At 34.8% G+C, this 23,346-nt stretch overlaps 1 protein-coding gene across 4 annotated transcripts in view; it reads left to right on the top strand.

Moving 5' to 3' along the window:
• Window positions 1-19,769, top strand: part of DACH1 (dachshund family transcription factor 1) — a 352,846-nt gene extending 333,077 nt beyond the window's left edge. For all 4 annotated transcript variants that reach the window (XM_071740653.1, XM_071740635.1, XM_071740663.1 and 1 more), the window contains one exon: window positions 16,990-19,769. Coding sequence is in view for 2 of the 4 variants with exons in the window: in XM_071740635.1 (XP_071596736.1) it covers window positions 16,990-17,027 (38 nt within the window). In the remaining 2 variants the exon portion in view is untranslated. The remainder of the gene's footprint in view (window positions 1-16,989) is intronic.
• Window positions 19,770-23,346: the final 3,577 nt, after the last annotated feature.

Below are 23,346 nucleotides of genomic sequence, written 5' to 3'. Positions count from 1 at the left end.
TACAGGATAGACTTATCTTGTGTCCTTCTTATCATAAAATGTGTTTTAAATGAACAATATTGAAATCAAAGTTTCAGTGTAGGAACTTCAGTGTTATGAAAAGCCTAGTCAATAAGATTTATAGCTTCATATTTTCACAGGAAGAATACAGTCTAGAAACCTAGGGATCCCTCATGCTTTGTACAAGAGCAGGCTTTAGATAACAGAATCAGGTCCTCACTTTGTTTTTCTTAAAACCTACAGTAAAAAAAAAAAAAAATAAAAAAAAATGCCACCACCAAGCAAACTACAAAGGTGAAAAAATGCTGTATCTTGCATTTTTCTACCTCCTGTGGCTAGGGACAGAATGCAGACATGCCACAATAATGTTTTTTATTTCTACTGTTCAAACCATATTAATGAGAACATCATTTTGGAGAACTAATTATTTCTATTTGTCTTGTGTCACACTTTCTAATTCCCCTATATTAGCACAGCCAAAGCAAATTAATTGCTTTTCCAGCAGTTGAACCTTGTCCAAGAATGAGCTCACATTCCCTTCCAGTTTTGCAGTTTCTAGGAGTGCATTGTGTTAAAAATTTCTCTTGATACTAAACATAGCCCAGAGAATATCTTTACAGATTTCTGTTGCTGCTCACTTGATGAAATTTATAAGTTTAAGTGACCCACTAGGAAAGATAAAGTTCTTAGCTGCAAGATTATACATCAAAACAGTTAAAGTGAAATTAAAATTAAATGAATGAATCTCACTGAAGCAAAAAAAGCAGTAATTAATGGTTCCCTTAATTGTCTTCATAAAATATTTGCATGGGTCTAATTTGCATAATTTGCATGTATTAATTAATCTTTCAAAGGAATTTTGTGCTGAGAGAAGCCAAAAAATCTCTTTGTTTTATTTAACATCTAATGAAATATTTATCTTCGTTAATGAACTTCTCATCTTCATTAAAATAAAAATTGCGCAAGTTTGTATGTTTTAAATGTTTTTATAATTGAAGTATACAAAAAAAATATCTTCAGACCCACAGTATCTGAAAAACAAACACATTGTCACACATTTTGTGTCATTTTGACTGCAGCAACATTTCAAATTTGAGTAACCCTATTCACTCTACCAAAAGTTTCCAAGGGGTTTTAAGTGACTTCAATTTCATGTTAATTAATGGTAATTTTTTTTGGTAATTTTACAAGCAGGGATAACAAGGTAAACATTTTGGGTTTTTTTATTATTGTCAATCTGTGATACATAACAGCTTTTAGCAAGGAGACATTATGTATAGGAAAAGAGACTAATATCAGGCTAAATTTTAAAATACTGTGGGAGTTTATACCTGATATGGTGTTAGTTTATACTCCACTAGGCTAACAGTTGAGGAAAAAAATAGTTTGTGAGTTACTGCCTGACATTTAATGATTGAACGTGGAGTAAGACTGATGACAGTAAAAAGGATGGTAGTGGCAGAGGACCTACTTAAATGACAGGTTGCAGTGATCAGCAACTTCAAGACAATATCCAAAGTAGCTAGACATCCAGAAGGAGAATATGTACTGCCAAAAAAATCAATATCAAAGTTTTGTGCAAAATTTGAATATGGGAGTGCGAGGAGATGAAAAGAAGTACTTTGCAGGAAGCTGTTTCTGTAGGAAGAGTCGGTGTAAGAGGACGACGATGAGATTTTCAGGGACAAAGGTGAAGGCTGTTACTTAAAAAGGGGACCACCTAGAATCTGAAGGCAATGTATCAGCTGCTTAACATTGTTTGGAATAGTGTCTGTGAAGAAATAATAGCAAAACGTGGTTTAAACAAAATAGCTTCTGTACAGAATTTTGACACTATATGTAGTAAGATTTGTGAAATGGAGTTTAGTTTTTTTTCCAAGGATAAGTGCAATATTATTGGAATAATATGAGTATACTTGAAATAGGGAAATGATTGAACTTTCAGAATACAAAGAAACTATATTTTTCACAGTGAAACAGCATGACGGGATTTGTACTCATTTTCAATACTCCTGCCTTTGCTTAAATCCTTGCACAAGGAGTTTATAAACACATTAATGTATCTGAATTCAATTTAGACATGATACCTTAGAAAGCCAAGGAGCTGTTTAAGAGTGCTTTCAGGTACAGCAGTCATTGTATAAAGGAATTTAAGAAATGAGATGGCTAAGCCATCAAGACTCTATACATAGCCATATATTCTTTACTACATTATCCTATAATTTTTTCAACTGATATAGTGGAACTTTGCTGATACCGTAATGGCAATATGGATATTGTGGTATATTATGAAGGTGTGGAATAGCTGCTGAGGCAATGTAATTATCTATAAAACCCCAAACAATATCAGTGGGAGGGATATGTTTCACTTCACACATTTGTGGGGTAGATGTCTTTATCTGAGCTATTTGGCTGGACTCCTATTAAAGTCAATGAAGAGTAATAGACACATCTCTCCCTTTGAAGAAAATGAATCATAACTTCCAAGTTTCTTCATTGATCATAAAGGGAGTCTACAAAACTGGCTCAAACGCAGCTATCTACAGTACAGGTGTCTGAAGTTAATGTGATGAATCTCTTCTGTTGTGTATTTTCCTATTTGCTTGCCTCAGAATTCCAACATCACTTGTGACAGTAAACACACTTCAAGCTGCTGCATTTCAGTCACTTCTTGTAACTACTGATGTTGGAAATGATTAATTGTGCATCACTTCTGGAAAACTATTCACACCTGACAATTCCTTCTCTGCTTGGTAGAATTTTGTAATGTTTCCATACTGTATATTTCTGAAGGCTGTATAAAGCATTACCCTCACAAATGTAGAAAGGGTAACTTCTGCATTAATCCTGAAGCTTTGCAGTATTAATTTTGTTTGGATGCTACCGTAGGAGGCACAAGACATAAAACAAGAGTCTAAAGAAGCATTCCAAAAACTCTGAAATAAGAACAAAAGTGGACATAAATTGAGAGGTAGAAAAAGAGGTTAGATGAAGTATCACAGAACTCTAGAAGGAAAAATTCTATCAAATTAAAATTATATTTGCATTATATTACCATAACTGTATTACTATATCATTAATAATTTGTAATGGACAACTAGCAAATGTTTCTTCCTTTTAGTGTAGTTCAGGTTGCAAACAAGACATGAGATGAAATTAACCTGATGAAGCATAGAGGTCTACAAGCATAGACATCTACATCTGTGCTTGTCACCTTCGACCCTCTGTGGATGGAGCACCTACAGCACAGTTCATCAGTGTGTGAACTTTGGCTATGGAAGGAGCTTAGTTAGACTACCCTGGCATAGACCTCTACAAAAAAAATTAGGAAGCTCAATCACATTCTGGAAAAGGTGAATTCAGTTCCTGGAGGAGAGCACTCAGGTTACTTACATGCTTTAGGTGTTATCTTTTGCTGTTGAATGATGTGGTAAGGGAATAACTCGTTTCACAGGCTTCAGTGCATTTTTAACCAGTGCCATAAGCCAGGCCAAGTCTACTACAGTCTTTATCTACTCATTTCTTGATGGCAGCACCAGTGCTTTGGTATCTCACAAGGGTGTTGTGAAACTTTAATTAATGTTTGTAAAGTATTCTGGATCTTGGATGAAAAACACAGTAGAAATTCAGTTACTCTATTAGCTTCTGCTTTCGTATTATATTTGGCGACTGATCAGAATCTCAGACATTAAGAAGTGGCAAACAGAGATGCAAGAGGCAGCATTTTACAACTTAGCAACTAATTAGAATTAGTTTCAAATCTAGTTCAGGGAAATGGAAAAAAAATTTTCTATGGGATTTACTAAAGAAATACTTGATAGCCATAATTTTGTATGAAGGCAGCCTGCCTGGATTTTCATATGAGAAAAATTTAATAGACTGACTTACCTCAGTTTTTCTGTGTCAGATCAAGAGTGGTATATTACTGAGTGGTAGCACTTTGGTCTAATAAGTGACAGTCTCTCTAAACTAACTATGGGGTCAGAAGTCTTGTTAAAAAAAATGAGAGTTCAACATTCACGTCAGATATTCAAGAGGCAAATGGGCAGTTAAGACTTCAAATGTAAAGAAAACTGTATGGTGAGGTTGTATCAAGCAGGCAGCACTTTGAACAATGTTAAGATTTAAGAAGGCAACCACCTTCCTAAACTAACTCCAACTCAATAGCTATATTACTTTTATGACATTTAAAAAAAAAGAAAAAGAAAAAAGAAAAAGAATTATGTAAATAAAGTGTTATTAATTTAAACCAGCTGATGGTCTGATGGTTAAATTTTGAAGAGGCCAGAGATTTTTGATTGTTTTAGGTTTTTGTCCTTTTTCTTTCCCACTTTGATTTAAAAAAAAAAAAAGGAAAGAAAGAAAAAAAAAAGATAATTCTATGTCCTTCAGAAATATTTATCGTATTTTATATTAAAATAAACAAATTCTTAATCTGTAATATTAATGTAAATGCCTTATTGTAAACCAGAAAAGCAAACAATTAGTAGGCCAAAATTACTTGAATTCTAAAAAAGGCATTTTCTAGCAGTGGTTATTTTTGTATTGGTACAATTAAGAATGATAACATAAAACATTTAAGCTTTGTATAATTCAAGCATTCAGCATTCCCATGGATTTGGTTTGAAATTTGACCCATGTCTATTAGTATCTCAAGTTCCTATGGAAGAATGAAAGGAAAAGAAATAACTCAACCAAAAAAAGTAAGCATAAAGGAAGTGGAACTAAAATTAAGACATTTGGAAGGAACACTCAGCCAGCATCACGTTCCATCTATAGCTAAAATTTGCTGTCAGCATATCTCTGTAATAAGTATTCTTCCAGAAAACTGCCAGCTGGCTTGTAAAGAGGAAAATCTATTCTTTAGAATAGACCAGTAGCTTTAAAAAGAAATCTTTGGCTTTTCAACCCTTCACAGGAAGTATTTCAGTTATTGTGAGGTTCCATAACACCTGAAGGACATCCTGGGAGACAGCAGTATATATAATGATAATGTGATGTCATTTTGGTTTTCCTAGTTGAGAAACATGAAGTGTGTATCAGTAATGGTAAAAGGAACATTTTTTCTATTATGTTCTTGTCAGCCTTATTTTTTAAAAGTGATGCAGCCTCTAATAGCTTAGGAAAAGCAGCAATAGCATAACAGTGTGTTTTGTCATGGACATTAGAAAGGATGGATCACAAAGTGCTACAGCTGGCCTTGGAAACCAAGTGTTACGAAGTCAGGACCAAAAAATTTACAGTTCTGGTTTATGTGCCCGAAATTAGAATAGAGATTGTTAAAAATACACACTGCTATATTAGATAATTTAAGTCTTGACTTGTTTATTTAGTCTCTGTTGATTCTGCAGATTTTGCCTGTGACAAACTGTTGGTGCAACCCTTGCATTAAAAGACATGTATTTTTCATGATATTGTTTCAGACTGCAATATGCTGGCTTCAAGTCCTTTCAAGCAATCAAGCTGTATTGAATACAAGCATAAAATAAAAAGCAGCAATAATTTGCTCTCATTTTTAGCTTTACACCATGACTCAAAGATATACACTCCTAGCCACTGAAGAGAGAACAGTATGTTTGCACATTGATGAACTGAACATAAAAATATTGTGCTTGGATCAGAATCCTTGGCTTCACTGGAAGTACTGGAAGCATCATAAAAGTGGTATAACTGACTGCAGGAACAGTTCCATTTTCAACCTTACCATTAAATTTGTTGTGACAATCACAATTACTATCACTGCAGTAACTATGTCATCCAAAGCAATCTGGTTCCCAGTGCTAAAATACTGAGATGCTGTTAACACTGTTATAACTTGCAAAAATCAGTTCTGTTCCAATTCCAAATGCCAATAGTTACAAAGTTTTGATCTTAAACACTCGGTGCACAAAAGAGTCCTATCTTCTGGAATTAACAACTAAAATTTCCCTGTAGGGTTTTTTTTTTGTTTGTTTTTGTTTGTTTGTTGTTGTTTTCGGGTTTTTTTTGTTTTGCTTTTTATTTTTATTCTTGCAAAACCTGTGGCTCTCTTAGAATTTGCAGCTACAATAAACTTTATAGCCAAGTCTATTTTGCCAGACACATTCAGAATATACTCATCTCTTTCCTCTCTTCCTATTAATGGCATAACATTACAGATAGGACCTGATAGACTTTAGAATCTGTATTTCCAGGTTATGGTATCGCAAGCACCATCTTAAAGACCGTTTTAACACATCTGTTAAAGATGTGTACACCACAGATGATTTTGTCTCTTTTTACTATTTAATGTATATAGAAGGAATAATTGGTTGCTTTTCTATGTGAAGCATATAAATTAATCCTATTTTCCTGTTGGGGACTCTGTTCTTTGATTATATTAATAGCTTCTTCTGAAATTATTCCAGTTTAAATTCACCTTGAGCTTGGTAACCAGTAACCTAAATACTGGAGGTCCTGCAAGTGACTTTTACAACCCCATTAATAAGTTGCTATTGAAAATAAACAGTGTAAGTGAAAGCTGAGGGAAAAGGGGAAGAAAAAAGAAAGAGCAACCATGAAGTAGAGTTTTTCATTTCCTCTGTTTTGACAAAATCACACTTCCAAGCAAGAATATTTTACACTTCAGATACTTTGCACAGGTCATTGCTTCTAATTCCAAGGTAGTCACTTGATCCCAGAGTCACTGCTAAGACTGCTCTGTGGTTTAATTTAGCCATTCTTTTACCTCTTGCTTACTTTTTGATGATGGACCATGGTGCTAAGTTCTCTCTGGGCAAGCATGCTGCTTCCATATGGTCTGGGATTTCTGTAGTGGGGTGCATCCAGGACACAGTCTGTCATGACATGCTGTTTTTTCTGAGGAGCCTCTATTGGCAAAGACACAGAGTGGTGCCAAATTCAAACCACCTGGCTCTAAGGCTAATTGAGTTTTTCCTGGGAGGGTAGAATAATAATTTTGAAGTAGCTATCTGAAATTATGTTACCACTGAGAGGGAATGGGAAAGGTTGGCTTGTCACCACAGTACTGAATGTACCTATGAAGATATGCCCAAGACGGAAGTTTACAGTCAGTTAGGGGAACTTGTTTGAGTTATGAATGAAAAAAACAATCTGCCTGGGCCAGCATTAGCACTTGTCATAGAAACAAAGTTCCCTTGTAATTTAAAAAGCTAGCATTTTTTTCCTTTCTTATAGAAACAAATGCATTTTGTTGAAGTGTAGCTTAATAACTAACTAGATTAAACCCCATATGCATCTTTCAGCTTGAAGTCTTCCTCAGATTTAACATGAGCTGTTTTCTGTTTCCTAGTTGTGTCATTAATGTTAACTCTGGGAAATTCATAAAGGTCCATTCATATTTCTATATGGTAGTAAGCATATGTGTGACTCCTGCTCGTTGCTCATTTCTTAGGGCATGATTTCTGGTTCAGTTTCTGTCACCTTGACTCTTGTTCTGGAGCTGACTACTTAGTGCCATTGTCTTCCATAAGTTTGCCTTCATACAAATACTTAAAAGCAGCAAGCTTATATTGCATATGTTTTGACATCCCATGCATCCTTAATAGATTTTCCATAAACTTGCAACTGTGCAATCTGTCTGTTTTATAGCCTCATTCCTTCCTGTTCTGCATGTCACTATTCGTGTTTTGCATTGGGCTGTTACTCTGCTTTAGCACAGAGATGGGAACAGGGGTGGCTGGGTATTAAAGAGAAATGTGGTGTTGATGTGATATTGATATTAGAATAGGATTCCACACATTGCAGAATTGATGTATGCAGGCTAATGTATGTAAAGCTTAATATTTTCTTTAAATGGCCTCTATTTTCCAGTAACCTTAGCACCATTTGAAATTACATCTCAATAACTGGGACTAAGGAAAAGTCAGATAACACTCTTGTATTAACTGTGGGGTTTAAGTCTAATCTAAAATCAACAAAACATTAGTCTACTTTTTAGTTATTGGGGTATTACATCCAATGAAATTTACTTGTTTGGGAAAAAAGTAGCTTGTAGAGAAAACTAAGGTAAGTTTCTGATTCTGATTCCTCCTATGTGGGAACATGTATTGGATAGGTCTTTTCTTGTGTTTTAAAAAGTAGCCTGGTCTTAAATTTCAGAAAAGCTAATAGTTTAGAAGAACTCACCTTCATAAATGTATATATATTCTAAAGGAAAGAACATCAACTGTCTGGTGATTAAATAAATTGCTAGTACTGACTATGACCACAGCTATTCCTAGTAGAAAAACCATGACCCACGCAATCTTTTCCAGACTTTCATAAGAGATATGTGTTAATCCACAGTTTGCAACGTGGTTTGTAATTCAAAACACATGTATCATGCTAATATCATTAGCTTCTAGTTCAGCGATGGAAAGATCCGTGTGTGTGTCTGTATGTCTGCGTATGGAGGGTAATTTCTAAGAACTAGAGACTTATATGTGCTTCTACATAGATATTTCCTCTAATTTGGTCTCAACAGAAGCAAAACCTGTCAAAACCTTCAGGAGATGCTGATATTTTATTCAGATTTTATTTCGTGACTATTTTTTTCCTCTCCAGAGAGAGAAATAATTATTTTTAAGCCTGTTTGAAGATCAACTTCATGATGTTTAAGGTTGTGTTGTGTTTCAGATTACCTTGCTGATGATATTTAGTGTAAAAAAAGAGATCATTTTAGAAAAGCACTAAAAAGGAGGCAAATTGAAAAGTAGAATGAAGAACAATCAGACTGAAAAGGTTGATAGTAATTTCGGTTTCCATCAAGACTTTACAAGAGAAAAAGCAAGGTATCAGGCAAAAATCACATTTCAATACTTGGATCTCAACTCTCTCAATTTTATGCCATTAGATCCAAGGTTGCTTGTTGACTGCCTTGCTAAAAGGGTAGTTAAAAGAAGATTTTCATGTTTTTGAAAATACGATAGCCAATAAAACACACCTTTTAGAAGAATTTTACTCTGTTTAATGCAGGACAGATTGTTCAGCACAAGAATTATCCACAGTGTTGCAAACAGAACTGAGCACAATAAGCTATAGAAGCTCACAAGCTGATCATATTTAGCTGTGACTTCATCCTTTAATAACTTTTCCACATGATTATTCAATTGAAGGTGCTTTGGGGTTTTTTTCTGTTGGTTTTTTTTATTTAATTGTTTTATCAAGACTAGTGATACAATACAATGCTTCAGTGAGCCAGGTTCAGTGCTTGTAAATAGTCAGTTCTCTTGTCTTTTTTTGGATATGTTTTCATTCTGTTTATACAAATAGGAAAGGGTTGCTAAGTTCATAAGGCAACAGTAAAAGACTGATTTTTTTTCAATCTCTTTTTTTCAAAGAATTTCTCACCTTGCCACTTCAGTCTTTTGAGTGCTCAAAATGGCAAGCTCTGGGTGTTCTATATGATGTTTAAACAATAGAAAATGACATTAAGGTAGTCCATTGCTTTGTTACTTTAGTAAACACCAAATTGGTGACCTTTAGCTTGCTCTCAGAGTATTCAGTGTTGTAATGAAAACATATATTCATTATTAAAACACATGATAAAATTACTAAAAGGTCCTGACAGTTCAGTAGTTAGAGTAACTGCAAAAATTGATGTTTAGACACTCTTTTTTTAAACATTCATGTTTTGCCTTTGTATCTGAAAAGTCAGATGTAGAATTAAAATATCCTAGGTATAAATTATTTTCTTTTAAAAGAAAGATACACAAAACTTAGTCTCATCAATATTTGCACTAAGCATTAAAACAAATATATTTGTATATGAATATTAAGTAGAGAAATGAAAGGTATGTGATTAATAACAATATGCAAATTTGAAACTAATTTATTGGTGTTATATAAAGGGCAGACTGGGGTAGTGTTTGGCCAAATATGTTTACATACTTCATATTTGCGTGCGTTTATTGAACATGCAGTGTGAAATCACCCATCTTTGCATAAAAACTGGATAAGCACATTTTTTGAAGAACAAATTGCTCAAATTTCAAAGCCTCAAGAACTGAGCCTGCTTTTCTGCATCTCCTATACTCTGATCTATCTCAACATGTGAAGAGGGCAGTAGATCCATCCATGTTCCAAATAAATGGTCTACTTTTACTGTCAGTACCAATCTCAAGACTAATTTTCAGTGTCAAGTTGTAAAGCCTCAGCATTCTGATTTTAACCTCATATGCCAGGAGACTTCTTTGCTCCTCGCAACATTTTTTTAATAAAGCATTTTATCAGGAAAACTGTGGAAAGTTATGTCCAGTTGATTTCATGGCTGCATTTTACAAAAGCTGGGGTTTATGTTCTCGATTGCACTCTGCAAACTCTGAAAAAGACTCAATCTCATCAGAAATTATTTTCCCAGGATTAAAATCTCAGACTCCCATTTTTATCTTCCTCCTTTGGTGGAAAATAAATCCTCCTTTGTCTCCATTTGGAATCAAGTATATGAAGAGTATACAAAAATAGATTTCATCCTTAATTAGCTGCTTCCTTTAACTTTTTCGAAGATGGGTTACAATTTGACTGAGATCCCTTCCATCTGTCACAACACACTTGCTTTTATTTTGACTTCCCGTTGCTGTCTTATCAGATATCACATGAATCATTACCATTTGTTTGCTATCCCTTTCTTTTGTTTTGTTTCTCTTCCTCCAAATGATTAAAACATCAGGTTGAATGAAAGGTTAGGAGTACATGGTGATTCACATTTGCCCCATCTCATTAAAACAAATAAACCAACCAGTTATATAATTTAAATGTGATTGAGCTATGGCTTGCAGATGCTTTCATCAGCTCTGGGCTGGAGAGGCTGTGTGCATTCGGGTATGCACGTACAACTGGTCTTTGAAAGGGACAAACCTCATTAGATTACAGGTGTCTGGAAATAACTTCTGAGGAAATAGCTGCCATTTTCAATAAAGCTACTTCCTAACAGGAAACACAGTTTATTATGTTCTTTAGCACAAATGACCAGCTTTTCTTTTATTTAGATAAATGTATCCTCAGTTTATGCCACAAATATTTTATTTCTTTTAATCTATGGACTGAGGGTGGGTCATAATATGTTTACTCTAATATTCTAGCTTATGAAATGCTGAGGAGAGCTGTAATGTTTTTTAAGTTACAAAATGTATCTTACACTAATTTGCAAGTTGTTCCATTGACTTGACACACCACCTTTTCTTGTAGAGAGTCAGAAATACTTTATAATTGCTTCAGCTAGCAAAGACAGCAGTTTTTATTGGCTGTAGGGTGTGGGAACAGTGTGTGCATCTTGAATTTGAGTGTGATGTCTCTGCTGTCTTTAGTGACACCATGAGCTAGACCTGGGGATTTTGTGTTACAACGTGTTTAAGAGAGGACTTTTAAGTTCAGGTCACTTCAGTCACCAGCCATGGAGATGAACTTCAAATGGATTTTTAAAAGCCAAGAACCTATAGTTTCAATTAAATAAGTAGGTGCATCTGAGATTTTTTTTGTGGTAGTGTTTGTTAATTTGTTTGTGCTAATGCGGTCCTTAGAGATCCCAGTTAACACTGCTGCACCCTGAAAATAGACTGAGAAACCATCACCACATGGACTCTCTGTTGCCTGGAAAGAGACAGAGAAGAAAGAGAGAAAAGTTAAAAGAAGAAACAACAGAAAGTGAAATTACAGATAATTTCAGAGTCACAGCTGAGAATAAAGTTCCCATCCTCACTTGTTAAATGGTGGTGTTCTTATTAAGGAGAGAGAAGCCCACAGAAAGTAGATGTTCTTTACTTTGAAACCCCAGGGACAAGTAGATCTGCCATTCAGATATCCTCAAGACACATTTTTGAGGGAAGTTCAACTTATGTCACTGTCCATATTTGACAAAATTGTATTAACTGTAATTAAGAACTCTATTGATTAAAATTAGTGCTACTATGATATAGGGGTTCCTGGATCATGGGCTGGCACTTACTATTCCACAGTTTATGAATTGCAATCATAAAAAATAAAATTTAATAATAAATCAATAAAAAATTATCCAAACCTTGACATCCCAACTTTCCAAAGCTTCCACTGAGATTCCCGATCTTATAATTGATTTTTCTTCTCACACATTACTTTGTCCTTTTTTTCTTTTCAACCTGGACTCTGTGGGTTTCTTTCTTATTATCTGTCTGTGACATGCTACCATATCTTTTTGGTTGGTTGGTTGATAGGTTGTTTTTTTGTTTGTTTTCCCAAAGCTTTTAAGTATAGGAAACGCATCATCCTGTTACTACGGAGAGTTTTCCTCAGTAGGCTTTTCTGTGATAGCAATTGACTGAACTCAGGTGTGACACCACACCTTTGATGTTGATTTGCAGATTTTCGTAAACCAAAGGCTGCAGCATGCTCTTATGATAGTTGTGATGATCACTGTTGTTACGTTTATTTTTGAAGTAGAATACAAACTAAAATATGATGCGTAGGGATGGCAAACAACCCCAGTGTGACTTGCACTGAGTGGCAGAAATAAAGGCATTACCATCCAGTGGATTATTTAGTTTTCTATTAAAAACAAAACTTTATATTTCATTGTAGCTTTTATCACTTTACAAGGATGCATATTAATAGGAATAATACATGAGTGAGTTTATGGTTTTTTTTCTCAGAAAATCCTAGACCCAAAGAGGTACTTGCTACAAGCTGCCAACAGAACACTAGTGTGAATCATTCCCCAGCTGACATCTCTGTGGGATTGCATTTGAAAGCATATGATTTGTTTCAGCATTTCAAACTTCTATGTCAGTTCCATTTGTTTGTTTTTTATAACATTTATGACCTTTTAACTATTTCGGCATGTTCATTCAAAAGCCTCCAAATGAGTCTTAATTAAAAAGGGTTGCTCTAAAAAAATACTCCCGCACTCTGGCTAGAATTTCTGTCATGTTAGTCCACAGACAAAAACAAATGAGGTTTGGGATTAGTGGCGTTTTCTCTTTGAGTTACTAGCATGAGCTTGTGTGATCTTGCTGAACACTGCCATTTGCAAAAGAGCAATTAAAGCACATGACAATCTGCTAATCATGCACAGTTCTATTTAGAAATATAACAGTATTTTCCCAGTTTGTTTTTGTGCTTGACATCCCTAAGAGTGAATGGAAATTTTATGTACTTACATTGTATATAACAGTATGGAAATTCAGGAAACTTTACCACACATCAACAATTTCCAGTAGGCTGAAAATACACTTCAGCACTGTAAACATTTTTAAAGAACACTGTGTTTGTGCAGAATATGATTGTGTGCATGTATCTATGTTTTTGTGAATAGTGTGTGAATATTTGTCTTACATAAAATTGGTTTTATGCAGATCAACAAATTCTGCATTTTTTAACAACAGAAAGTAATGCAACACACACTTATAACAAATAAAAGCTGGTCAGGAGGGAGGAAGCAGAGACATGCTCATAATTTTGGGGTATAGGAATAGTGGCATTTTCACACTGAGTTATGAAGGATGAGCTTGCTTGATTTGCTTTTCACCCTATGATCCATAGGATTTGCTTCTGATTTTAACCTGGGAATCATGAAGAGTGCTCAGTTTACCACTTCACCAGTATTCAGACAGGAACACTGGCTACACCTAGAGGTGAAGTGGTACAGGTGGTTTCACCAACAACATTGAGAACTTTTAGAAGAACCCCTGTATAATGAAAATTTAGAGATAAATGGTTAGGAAGAAGGGAAAATGAGTCTGGAATGGAAATGGGTCAGCGATCAGATATAGGTATTGTATTTGGCTATCACATCATGATGCAAAGCTATCATTACAGAGCTCTGAGTTACCACTTTTTCCTAGCATGGTTTGAAGTCTTTGTGTTTTTGAAGTGCAGTGCTAATTGCCTGATGTACATTCTTCATGAATGGCTGCATGAATTTCTCAGCTACAGACAGGAGTATGTTGAGAAAGAAAATAAAAAGGCTGTGGAAATTATTTCTCCAAATTCTCCCAAACTTGAGATCTGAGAGGGTGGTATGCAGTTTCACAAATACTGTAGTTTTGTTTTTTTTTTTTTCTGGTGAGCATTATGGGTTCTAAAGAAGAGGATATTTATTTTACACCTCATTCTTTCATGACTCATCTTGAAAAAATAAATATATCACAATTCTTAGAAACTTTTGAACTCTTTGTAAGTATGACTTAATCATGGAATTGCTTTGTCTGTACCATAATATGGCAGGATTTATTTTCAAGTCAATATGTTTAATGCTTGCTGCATTTTCCCATATGTTAGGGAAATTAGTCAAACATATTAATAAAGAATTATCTGTTTTATAACTAGCCTAGCAATTATATTAGATTAGCTGAGTTCCTGTATAGCATTTTAAGTCCATTGTCAATATGGATTATTTAATTGCATTTTTAATGGTCTATCATATACTTATTTGTGGAACAGGAAGATTTTGCTTATTCTGTATATCCATCAGAAATGTCTGTAGGTTGTATAAACACATAATGTCTTTGTAAGAAAAATGTTTTGTACAGATTCCCATTTCTATTACGGTTCATTGTAGGCGGATATATAATACAGTATCTAGTGTGATCCTGGAGGTGCCCTACACAGGGACAGGAGTTGGACTCGATGATCCTGATGGGTCCCTTCCAACTCAGCATATTCTGTGATTCTGTGACTCTAGGATCCTGTTTTCCATTAAAAATTAAAACCTACCTATTGACTTCACTGACAGATTGGGTCCCTAAGCAGTGTAAAATAGAGCTGACTTTTCTTTAGTTGGCTGCTACAAGGATTTTGATTCATACAGCTGTATTTTTATTTCAGAATATGTTTTAATAAATATTTTAAAACATAGATGGGGACCTAATATAATAAAATAAACTACAAGTTATTGAGTTTAGGTTATCTAAATGTTAAATGTGGGAATTGTGCATAGCACTCATTAGCCAGTGTGCATTCAGGATAGCCATTCAGGAAATATGCAGAGTAATTCTCCTATGGAAGTATCTGGACAACTTTAGTGCTGTAAATGTCTGCTGTGTTTATTCAATACATGTGGAAGAATTATCTGCAACTACAGCCAGTAGTAGCTTTGGCTGTCCTGTACCTGATGCATTTTTAAGCTGGTTTACCAGTCCTTCAGTTTTACCAAGCTCCATTTCAGACATTCTTCTTTCTCTCCTGAATTCCCATGAGCATTTTGGTTGCTTCTCATTCGTCACAGAAGAACAAAAGTAAAGGTCTTAGTCAGTTTCTTTTTATTTCTCTTCGGTGTACAAAGACCATAAAGAACAAAAAGAATGTAGAAAGAGTTCTGAGTGGAAGCAGTCTAAGTAGTGAGTTATAATCTACTATGCCAAAAGAAGATGAAAAAAAGTAGGGAAAATGGACAGGAAAACGTAAAGGCAGGGCAAAGTATCAAAAGAGGGCTCACCCCAGAAGCTCACAAAAGAAAACTAGTGGTGGGAAAGAAAATAAGAGCAACACCAGATAATAATTACTGCAGCAAAGTCAGTGATTCTGCTGGTTCCTTTTTTCCCCTGCAGTTCTGATACAGACTAGACTTTAATAATTAGAAACAGGTGTGCAGAAAGGATGATCTTTTGCATCTGTATATAATGTACATTTGTCTGCTCTCAAGGTAAACTTTTCTTTATGTAAACAGTTACAGTATTGTGTGGAAGTGATGCTGCACATTTCGATGGTAACATTTCAAAAATTTCAGCACTTACTTATATAGGATTATCTCACACAATTGTTTTCCTCTGTATTTAATAAGAATTTGAGAGACTGATTTGTAATAAAAAGGGTAGACTAAAAAAACCAAAACAGAAACAAACAACTCCAAAACCTCAGAAATATTTGCTGATTTCACTGGGACCAAAAGAAAGGTTTCCTGCAGACTTCAAGAGCTGAGATATAGCTTGCACTAACAGGTGCATTGTAATCTAAACTATAGGGAGTGTTTTCTAATTGTGTGCCAGAAAAGATTAGGATGATTCAGAATGAGTTTTACTTACAAAGGAATAATGCTTTCTATCCTACAGGACAGGAAATAGAATATTTCTGCCTGATTCCTGTTTTGCTTTTTTTAAAAAACAAACAAACAAATAAACAAACCCAAAAACAAAACAAGAAAAAAATCTTTGTGTTGTTATGAGAACAGGTGCATTTAAGATGCTCATGTCTGGTAAAGAAACAATTGCTTTTTATTTGTAAATTAGGTGAAAATATGTCATGTCAGAATGTTCTCTTCAAGTTTTTCTAGATCAATGGTAACTGGCTAGGTGAGCTGATTGTTTGTCATGTTTTGTCTCAATCACACATATCTCAAATATATGCTCCTCACTTGGATGGAAAAATGTTGAGAGAGATGTGCTTACGTCTTGAACACAGTAATTGTTCAGTTAATCTCATTTATTTATGGGGGAAAGAGGCTATACTTCACTGATACCAATTAAATGTCATATACTGGGTTCTATATAAATAGCTACAAATGTGCACAATGGTTACATTACATGGTATATTTAACAACATAGCTAAATCAGAAAGTATGAGGTATGCTTTTAGTGATGGGAGTACTAAAGACTGAATGCAAGAAGATTTTTGCATGCAACCATGAAGGAAATAATTGCTGTTCAGCACTATTCAGTTAAGTTTGCATATCAGTAAAAACACATGCATTAAGGCTCCACCTATTTTCGTAGTGCCCGAGCACTGATAGGAGTGCAGCATATATTAAAGCTTTAGAAGATGTTACAGTATTCACAGCTTGCAAGTTGTGTGTAGCTTTTAACAGAGCTAATTTGACTTGAGATGAAATCACAATGGTGATATTCTGGCCTTACTGTTTTTTGAGTTGAAACAAAAGATACTGTAGCTACTATTTTACAGATTAATGGGAGGGCTGTTACTGACATTTTACATCTTGGGGGATGGTTTTTGGTTTTGGTTTTTGGTTTTGTTCTTTTTTTTCTTTTTCCAGTCCCTTACAGATATAAATATATAAAGCAAATGTTTGATTTTTTTGTATTTTAGATGGAAGACTTTATTTGAAAACTACTGTCATGTATTGAATTTTTCCTGCTGAAGATACCTGTGCTACAGTAAAGAACTTTACAGTAAGACATTGGCTCTTAAGGAGTTCTGTGGAAAGAAAAGAGTTTTCAAGGCAACTTCCTCAACTTCATTTATCAATGTTCTTCAAAAATGTAAAGAATTCTGCAAGAGTGTCCTCCTTCAGTGATCTCCTGTGGCTCGACTCAGAGACCTAGAGAATGTTTGTAAATGTACAGTAGCACTCTTCTTACAGTGAAAATCTGCATCTCCCCTCCGGACTATTGAATCCAAAATTACAGGTGGGTCAGAACAAGGCTGAGTATTCCCTTTTTCAAGGAATGCAGACTCTGTCCTCCTCTGATGATTCTATATTTGAGCACATCAAATAATCCTTCCAGTGGTGTCCAAGTACACTTACAGACTGTTATATATCATACCGAAACCAGCAAGACAGGTCAGAAATGAACTTATAGAGGGCATAAGAGGATTCTTATTAAAAAAAAAAAAAATAAAAAAAGGAAAAAAAAAAAAAGTAAAAGAAAAAAAATGGATACATTCAGTTTTCAAACTATGATTGTGGGTTTTCTTCTAAAGACATTTTTTCCATATGCTTTCTGAGAGACCAACACATGTATGTTAGACTACATTAAGTGAAATGGAATTTTGTGTAAGTGAAAAGAAATGCTGAATGTAAACAAACTGTTTTACTGTTCACGAATCTCTTTTCCTAAAATAATAAAAAAAATATGATAAAAAGAGTAATAATTTCTCATTGTAAACTGGCAGGGGTTTATGAAATAAAAGACTTTGCTTCTTATTCAAACTGTTGGTCACATGTACAGTATATAACACAAATCACACAAGGAAGGTATTATGTATGCAGTAGAAATCTAGAGTTTAGGAAATGAAAATTTTAGATAATATTGTTTTGTCACCCTGTTGGTCAGAAAGACACCTTTCTAGTTTTAACGCATGCAGGCATGTAAATATTTGTCCTGGAGTCACAGTATTACTGAATGAGATCTTAAGCATCTGGTAACAAGTCAGAATTCTGTATCAGCCACTCTTATTTGTATATTGAGCCCTGGTTAGTGCCCTGATTAGTGCACTTTTAAGAATGGACTGTGGCTGAGCAGCAAGTCAAAATGCCAGAAATATTTTTATATGTTAATGTCATATTATGTCAATGTTGCTAAAAAAAGAAAACCTAACAAACACTTGATGTATCAGTCCAATTCCACGTAGAACTGAGTGATACAGTTGAAGTCTATTGTCCCTCCCACCTTGTCTTAGGGATGGGTGGTTATGTGTTACTTTCACTGTCTTTATGAAAGCTACAATATGTGTTTTCACCTTTGTGCTGATAACTGGAAGTAAGCTGCAACACAGTGCTTATTACATTACTAAAAGTTATGTTCTTTGCTTTGCATACTTTTGGGTTACCCCTTTAAAGACTGATTTTGTGAATCAGTGCTATTACTGTAAGTTTTGTGATTATGCTTTCTTCATCTTATGTTTTATGCATATAAAATATTATTTATTACATGGAAACATATCAAAACCTTAAATGTCTAAGATGCCTAACTTAAAGCAAGTATTTCTTTAAAAATAGTTCTGATTGGATATTAATATTATTTTGTCAGAAAAAAAAATCTAATGTTTTGTAAACTCTAGCACTGAGCTTCTATAGTTTGTAGGTCTTCCTTGCAATACTGGTACACATTTATTTTGTGCATTTCATATTCACTCCACCACAATCCTTTTTTAACAATAGCAAGATGTATATACAAGTTCACATCACGGTAATTTTTTTAAAGAAATATTGAGCAATATTTTTCATTAAATATTGTTACGTAATACTTTGTAGTGATATTCTTTTCTAACCATAATCCCTTCTTAATTTTCATAGTTGCTTGAACACGTATGGGATTCTGTACTCCAGTTTTTTCATATGCAGTCTTTAAAGGGTTAACAGCTGTAAAGTTAGATGGACTTGTGGCAAGCTTTTGAATCATTCATATCTGAAAGAATTAAAAGCCTACAACTGAAATATGTAGTAGCATCTACCATTTCTCTGCTCCTTGCATAGAGTCACCTGTAAGTAGGTTTAGTAGTTTTACAATATATACTTTCAAGACCTTTGGGAATGCCTCAGTGTTTGGCTTGGTACATAAATGAAAATGCTAAGGATTAAAGGGGAACCAATTTATAAGCTGGATGTTTAGAAAGAATCTTGCTAAAAACAGTGTAAATATTACAGACCATGAGATGTTTCCGTAAGTTTTTTTGCCCCTTTTTAGTTATGCAGGTTTTGGGTTGGTATTTTGTTTTTTGTTTTTGATTTGGAATTTTTTTTTTTTTTGCATAGATTATGAAGAAAAGTTGTGCTTATGTTATTGTTTATATGCTTTTGTAATCTTAAAGATATTAATGTCTAGTTGTTCTATATTATAACCACATTTGCGCTCTATGCAAGCCCTTGGAACAGAACATACTCATCTTCATGTAGGACCTATGAAAATTGTCTATTTTTATCTATATATTTAAAGTTTTCTAAAAATGAAAAAAGGTTATTACGAATTTTGTTGTACAAAATCTGTACAAAAATCTGTTTTTACATCATAATGCAAGAATTGGAAATTTTTCTATGGTAGCCTAGTTATTTGAGCCTGGTTTCAATGTGAGAACCACGTTTACTGTTATTGTATTTAATTTTCTTTTCTTTTCAACAATCTGCTAATAAAACTGTCTGAAATCTCCCTGCGACTTTATTTACAGTTCATCTTTATTAAATTTTCTGAAATGTATAACATCAGAGGAATATTTACTTTCTAATGGGAGGCATCTAAAAACAACATAAGTCAGCTCTTTGTAATGTGAGGAGAACAATGCTGAATGATTTTATTTAACATGCAACTGCTTCCATCTCTAATATGAATTACTGTGGTGAAAAACATCATAAAAGCACACTCTGTGGTTATTGTTTAACAAGCAGATTTTCCATATTTTTTTTTCTTGCCAGCTAAGCAAACTGCCCCCATCTACATGATTTATTTATGTACATTTCTCAGTTTATGAAGCTGTTATTTGTACCTTTTTCCTTTATACTGCGATATTCCCATGATTCTTGTTTCACAAAGCTTTCTGCTGAATAATGTGAAGTGGACACACCGGGGGAACAAAATGTTATTTCCCTAACTACAAAAATTCAGGGGTAATCCAGTTGATTTTGTCTCCTATCTCCCTCATTTGATAAAACATGTTTAGAAACTTTGGTATCCTAATATATTTCTTAACAAATAGCTAGTATTTAAAAATATAAACTGGCATTTGGAGAAGGAAGCTGTTCTGGCTTAGCATATCTTCAAGTGCTATTAGAAAGGGGGAAAAGGGCTGGGGCCTATAGAGGTAAAGATGGTAAAGAACAAGACTGGAAGTGAGATATTTTTGCTTCCAGAAAATTGAAAGCTCAGAGATGTATGTTTGATTTTGAGTATTCTCCCTTATTCCCCTGCCTTGCCTAGCCATGCCTTGCCTTACCATCCCTTCTCTTCCCTTCCTGTCTGGAACACACTTACATGAATGTTTCTGCCTTTTTTAGGAAGCGTGCTTTTTAGGAAAGCAAACAAAGTTTAAGGTTTCTTGGCCCAGCCCACTTCGTTATCCCAGGAAGGCTGAGGGCTCCAAGTGTGAGGCTGATGGCTTCCTGGGTTGTTGCTGGCCAGTTGATAAGGATTGTGGCTGGCTGTGTAGAGGGCAATCACAGTATCTGTCCATCTGCATGAAAATGTCCCACATGTCTACGTTCAAGTGTCCCAGCTCTGCTATAGCCAACTCCCCTGCTATAAGCTGAGGCACAGTTAAAGCAGGTAAGGGAAAAAGTAAACTCATTCATTTCTCAGTCCAGCTTGATCCCAAAACTGAACGTTCTCTACAACTGTAGACCAGCAGCCTTTTATTTAGGCAACCCAGGAAATACTTTCTTTCGGTAGGAAGGAGACTGCTCTCTAGCAAGTTCCACCCTATCTCCAGTAATAAATCATTGCTTTATCAGGTAGCTGTGGCTGGCATTTAACAGGGCTGAGGTTGGTTGTGCCAATAGCTAGTCATGGGTTGGTACTCCTTGTTACAGTAAAATTAAGCTTTGTAAAGCTCAGGTCAGAATCAAGAAGAGGTCACCCAAACATATCTTGCCTACAACTTAGTAGTAGGTTACAGTCAGATCTTAAGGTTTGGAGAGAGCAGCTAAGATGCCTGAAGTTTTGGGAAAATCCTTGAAGATCTGACAGACTCATTTAAGAATTTTGGTTTGGTTTAGTTTGGGACTTTTTTTTTTGTTTGGATTTTTTGTTTTGGGGGGGTTGTGGTTTTTTTTCCTGATGAATGAGTTTGAAGGTTGGATTTTTACCTGAAAGGTAAACCTCTTCATTAGTTGAAGGTGCTATAAATTCTTAAAAATAATTTTTTATTTGCTCACACTGTTTGACATGAGAGTGTCCAATAAACAAAGCCTGAGGCCAAGATTTTCAATCATTACTGCTTAATACAGGTATTTCTAGCTTCATTGGCCAAACTTCAGACATTTTCAGTTTCTTTCATAAAATAAAATAAAATAAAATGTCGTAGGTCAAGGGTTCTGTGAAAGTTATTTCTGCAATAGCTGCTGTCTAACTCATCCACAAGATACCGAGGAATTTTTTAGTGTGCCTTTGCTGAGCAGAAGCTCACCCTGCTCAATAACTAATCGTTCCACCACAGTCAGTGTCACACCATTTCAAGCAGAAGTCTCTTCTGTAAAAGGCTTCCTTTTCAAAGGAAGAGGGAACAAAGACTTTCTGAAATTGAAGCTCTTAAAGGGAATCAAGTTAGAAATAAAAAAATCTAAGCCTCCAGAGTATTTGGAAACTTTTCAATTGTTCACACAAAAGTCTAATACTAATATTCAATTGAGATGAATTTGCACATAGTGGATAAGCATGATTTCTTCATCCAAGTTATAATAACAGTGTTTTCCATAGTCCAGTGGTTGGTTAATTGATCCTCTAAATATTGATCATAAAGACAGTCAGATTTATAGTACTGTGTACAGCAAAAGGACAAGGAGAACCAGATAGCAGTTGCATCAAAAGGGGAAAAAAATCAAAATTAGAGTAATAAAGCACTAGAACAGTTTTCCCAGTGAAGTGCTGGGATGTCCATCTTTGGACATTTTCCTGAGGTGGGTCTAGGCACTGAGAAACCTATCTGGTTTAGCCAAATCTGAAGCAAATAAGCCCTTCCCTTCCAACCTTCGAGTGTTACGGTTCTACAACTACAAAATTTGCATGATGTCCTTGTAGACACAACACTTTCTCTACCCAGTTTAGCAAGGAGCCAAGTTTTATCCTATAAATTGCAGTTATCAGATCTAGAGTAGAAATTGCTGTGATGCATTTAAAGTTTTACAGCTTTTTTATCTTCCATATCAGGAGGCCAGAAGAATGAGCTGCACTAACAGAAAGATGTGAAAGAAGATACAGAAAGCACATGGAGAGTATAAAACCCTCCACCTATTCTAGTGCAGATATAGTTCATTTGAATAATAAGAATGGGTACTCCATCAGCTTTTTAAGCCAGTCCTCAGACCACTTTTCTAGCAATAAATAATACGCAAATAAATAAAAGGCAAAGTGAGAAAATAGTATGTCTAATAACAAAAAGAGCAGTTGTTGGGGATAAAGAAAGTAACTGGATTTAGAATTAACTTTCCCATTCATTTTTCATTGGGTACACTGACCAGAGAGTCTTAAGGGAAACTGGAATTTAGATTGGAGCAGATCCTCCTTTTAAAATACATCTTCTTTATGTTTTCAAATTGCTTTCTTGAAAATGTTTTTTACCATTTAGGCAATCAACTATTTTGTAATTCTATAGATTTACAAAACAGAGGACTTCTAATAATTTGGCTAATTTGGCTTGCTGGCTTCTCTACCAAATAGATGCTACCATGCAGATTAGGAAGCTGAGGTACAGAAAGGTTAAACCTGACATTTCAGAACTGGAGAAGTAAAAGGAGTGTCTTTGGGTTTCACTCTGTACCTGTGAAGTTGTATCATAGTACAAGCATATTTAGCCAGGGCCCTGTGGTAAAAGACTTTGTACATAAAAAAGTACTTTTGGGAGTGCTGAATTCTGAGTGAATTGCAAAGTAAGGGTGAAGAAAAGGAAAGTTCTTGTTAGAAAAGTAGACTAAGAGGAGGAGGCTGCAATAGAATTTTGAACAGAACATAGGAAGGGCAGAAAAAAAGAGATTACAGCTGTCAAGATGGAAGTAAATGGTGATAAAATAAGGAGAAG

The sequence above is a fragment of the Heliangelus exortis genome, chromosome 1 (assembly GCF_036169615.1).
Source record: "Heliangelus exortis chromosome 1, bHelExo1.hap1, whole genome shotgun sequence".
In the NCBI taxonomy this organism is placed as follows: Eukaryota; Metazoa; Chordata; class Aves; order Apodiformes; family Trochilidae; genus Heliangelus; species Heliangelus exortis.
The sequence above is the reverse complement of the archived record's forward strand: the minus strand, read 5'-3'. Positions and strand labels throughout refer to the sequence as shown.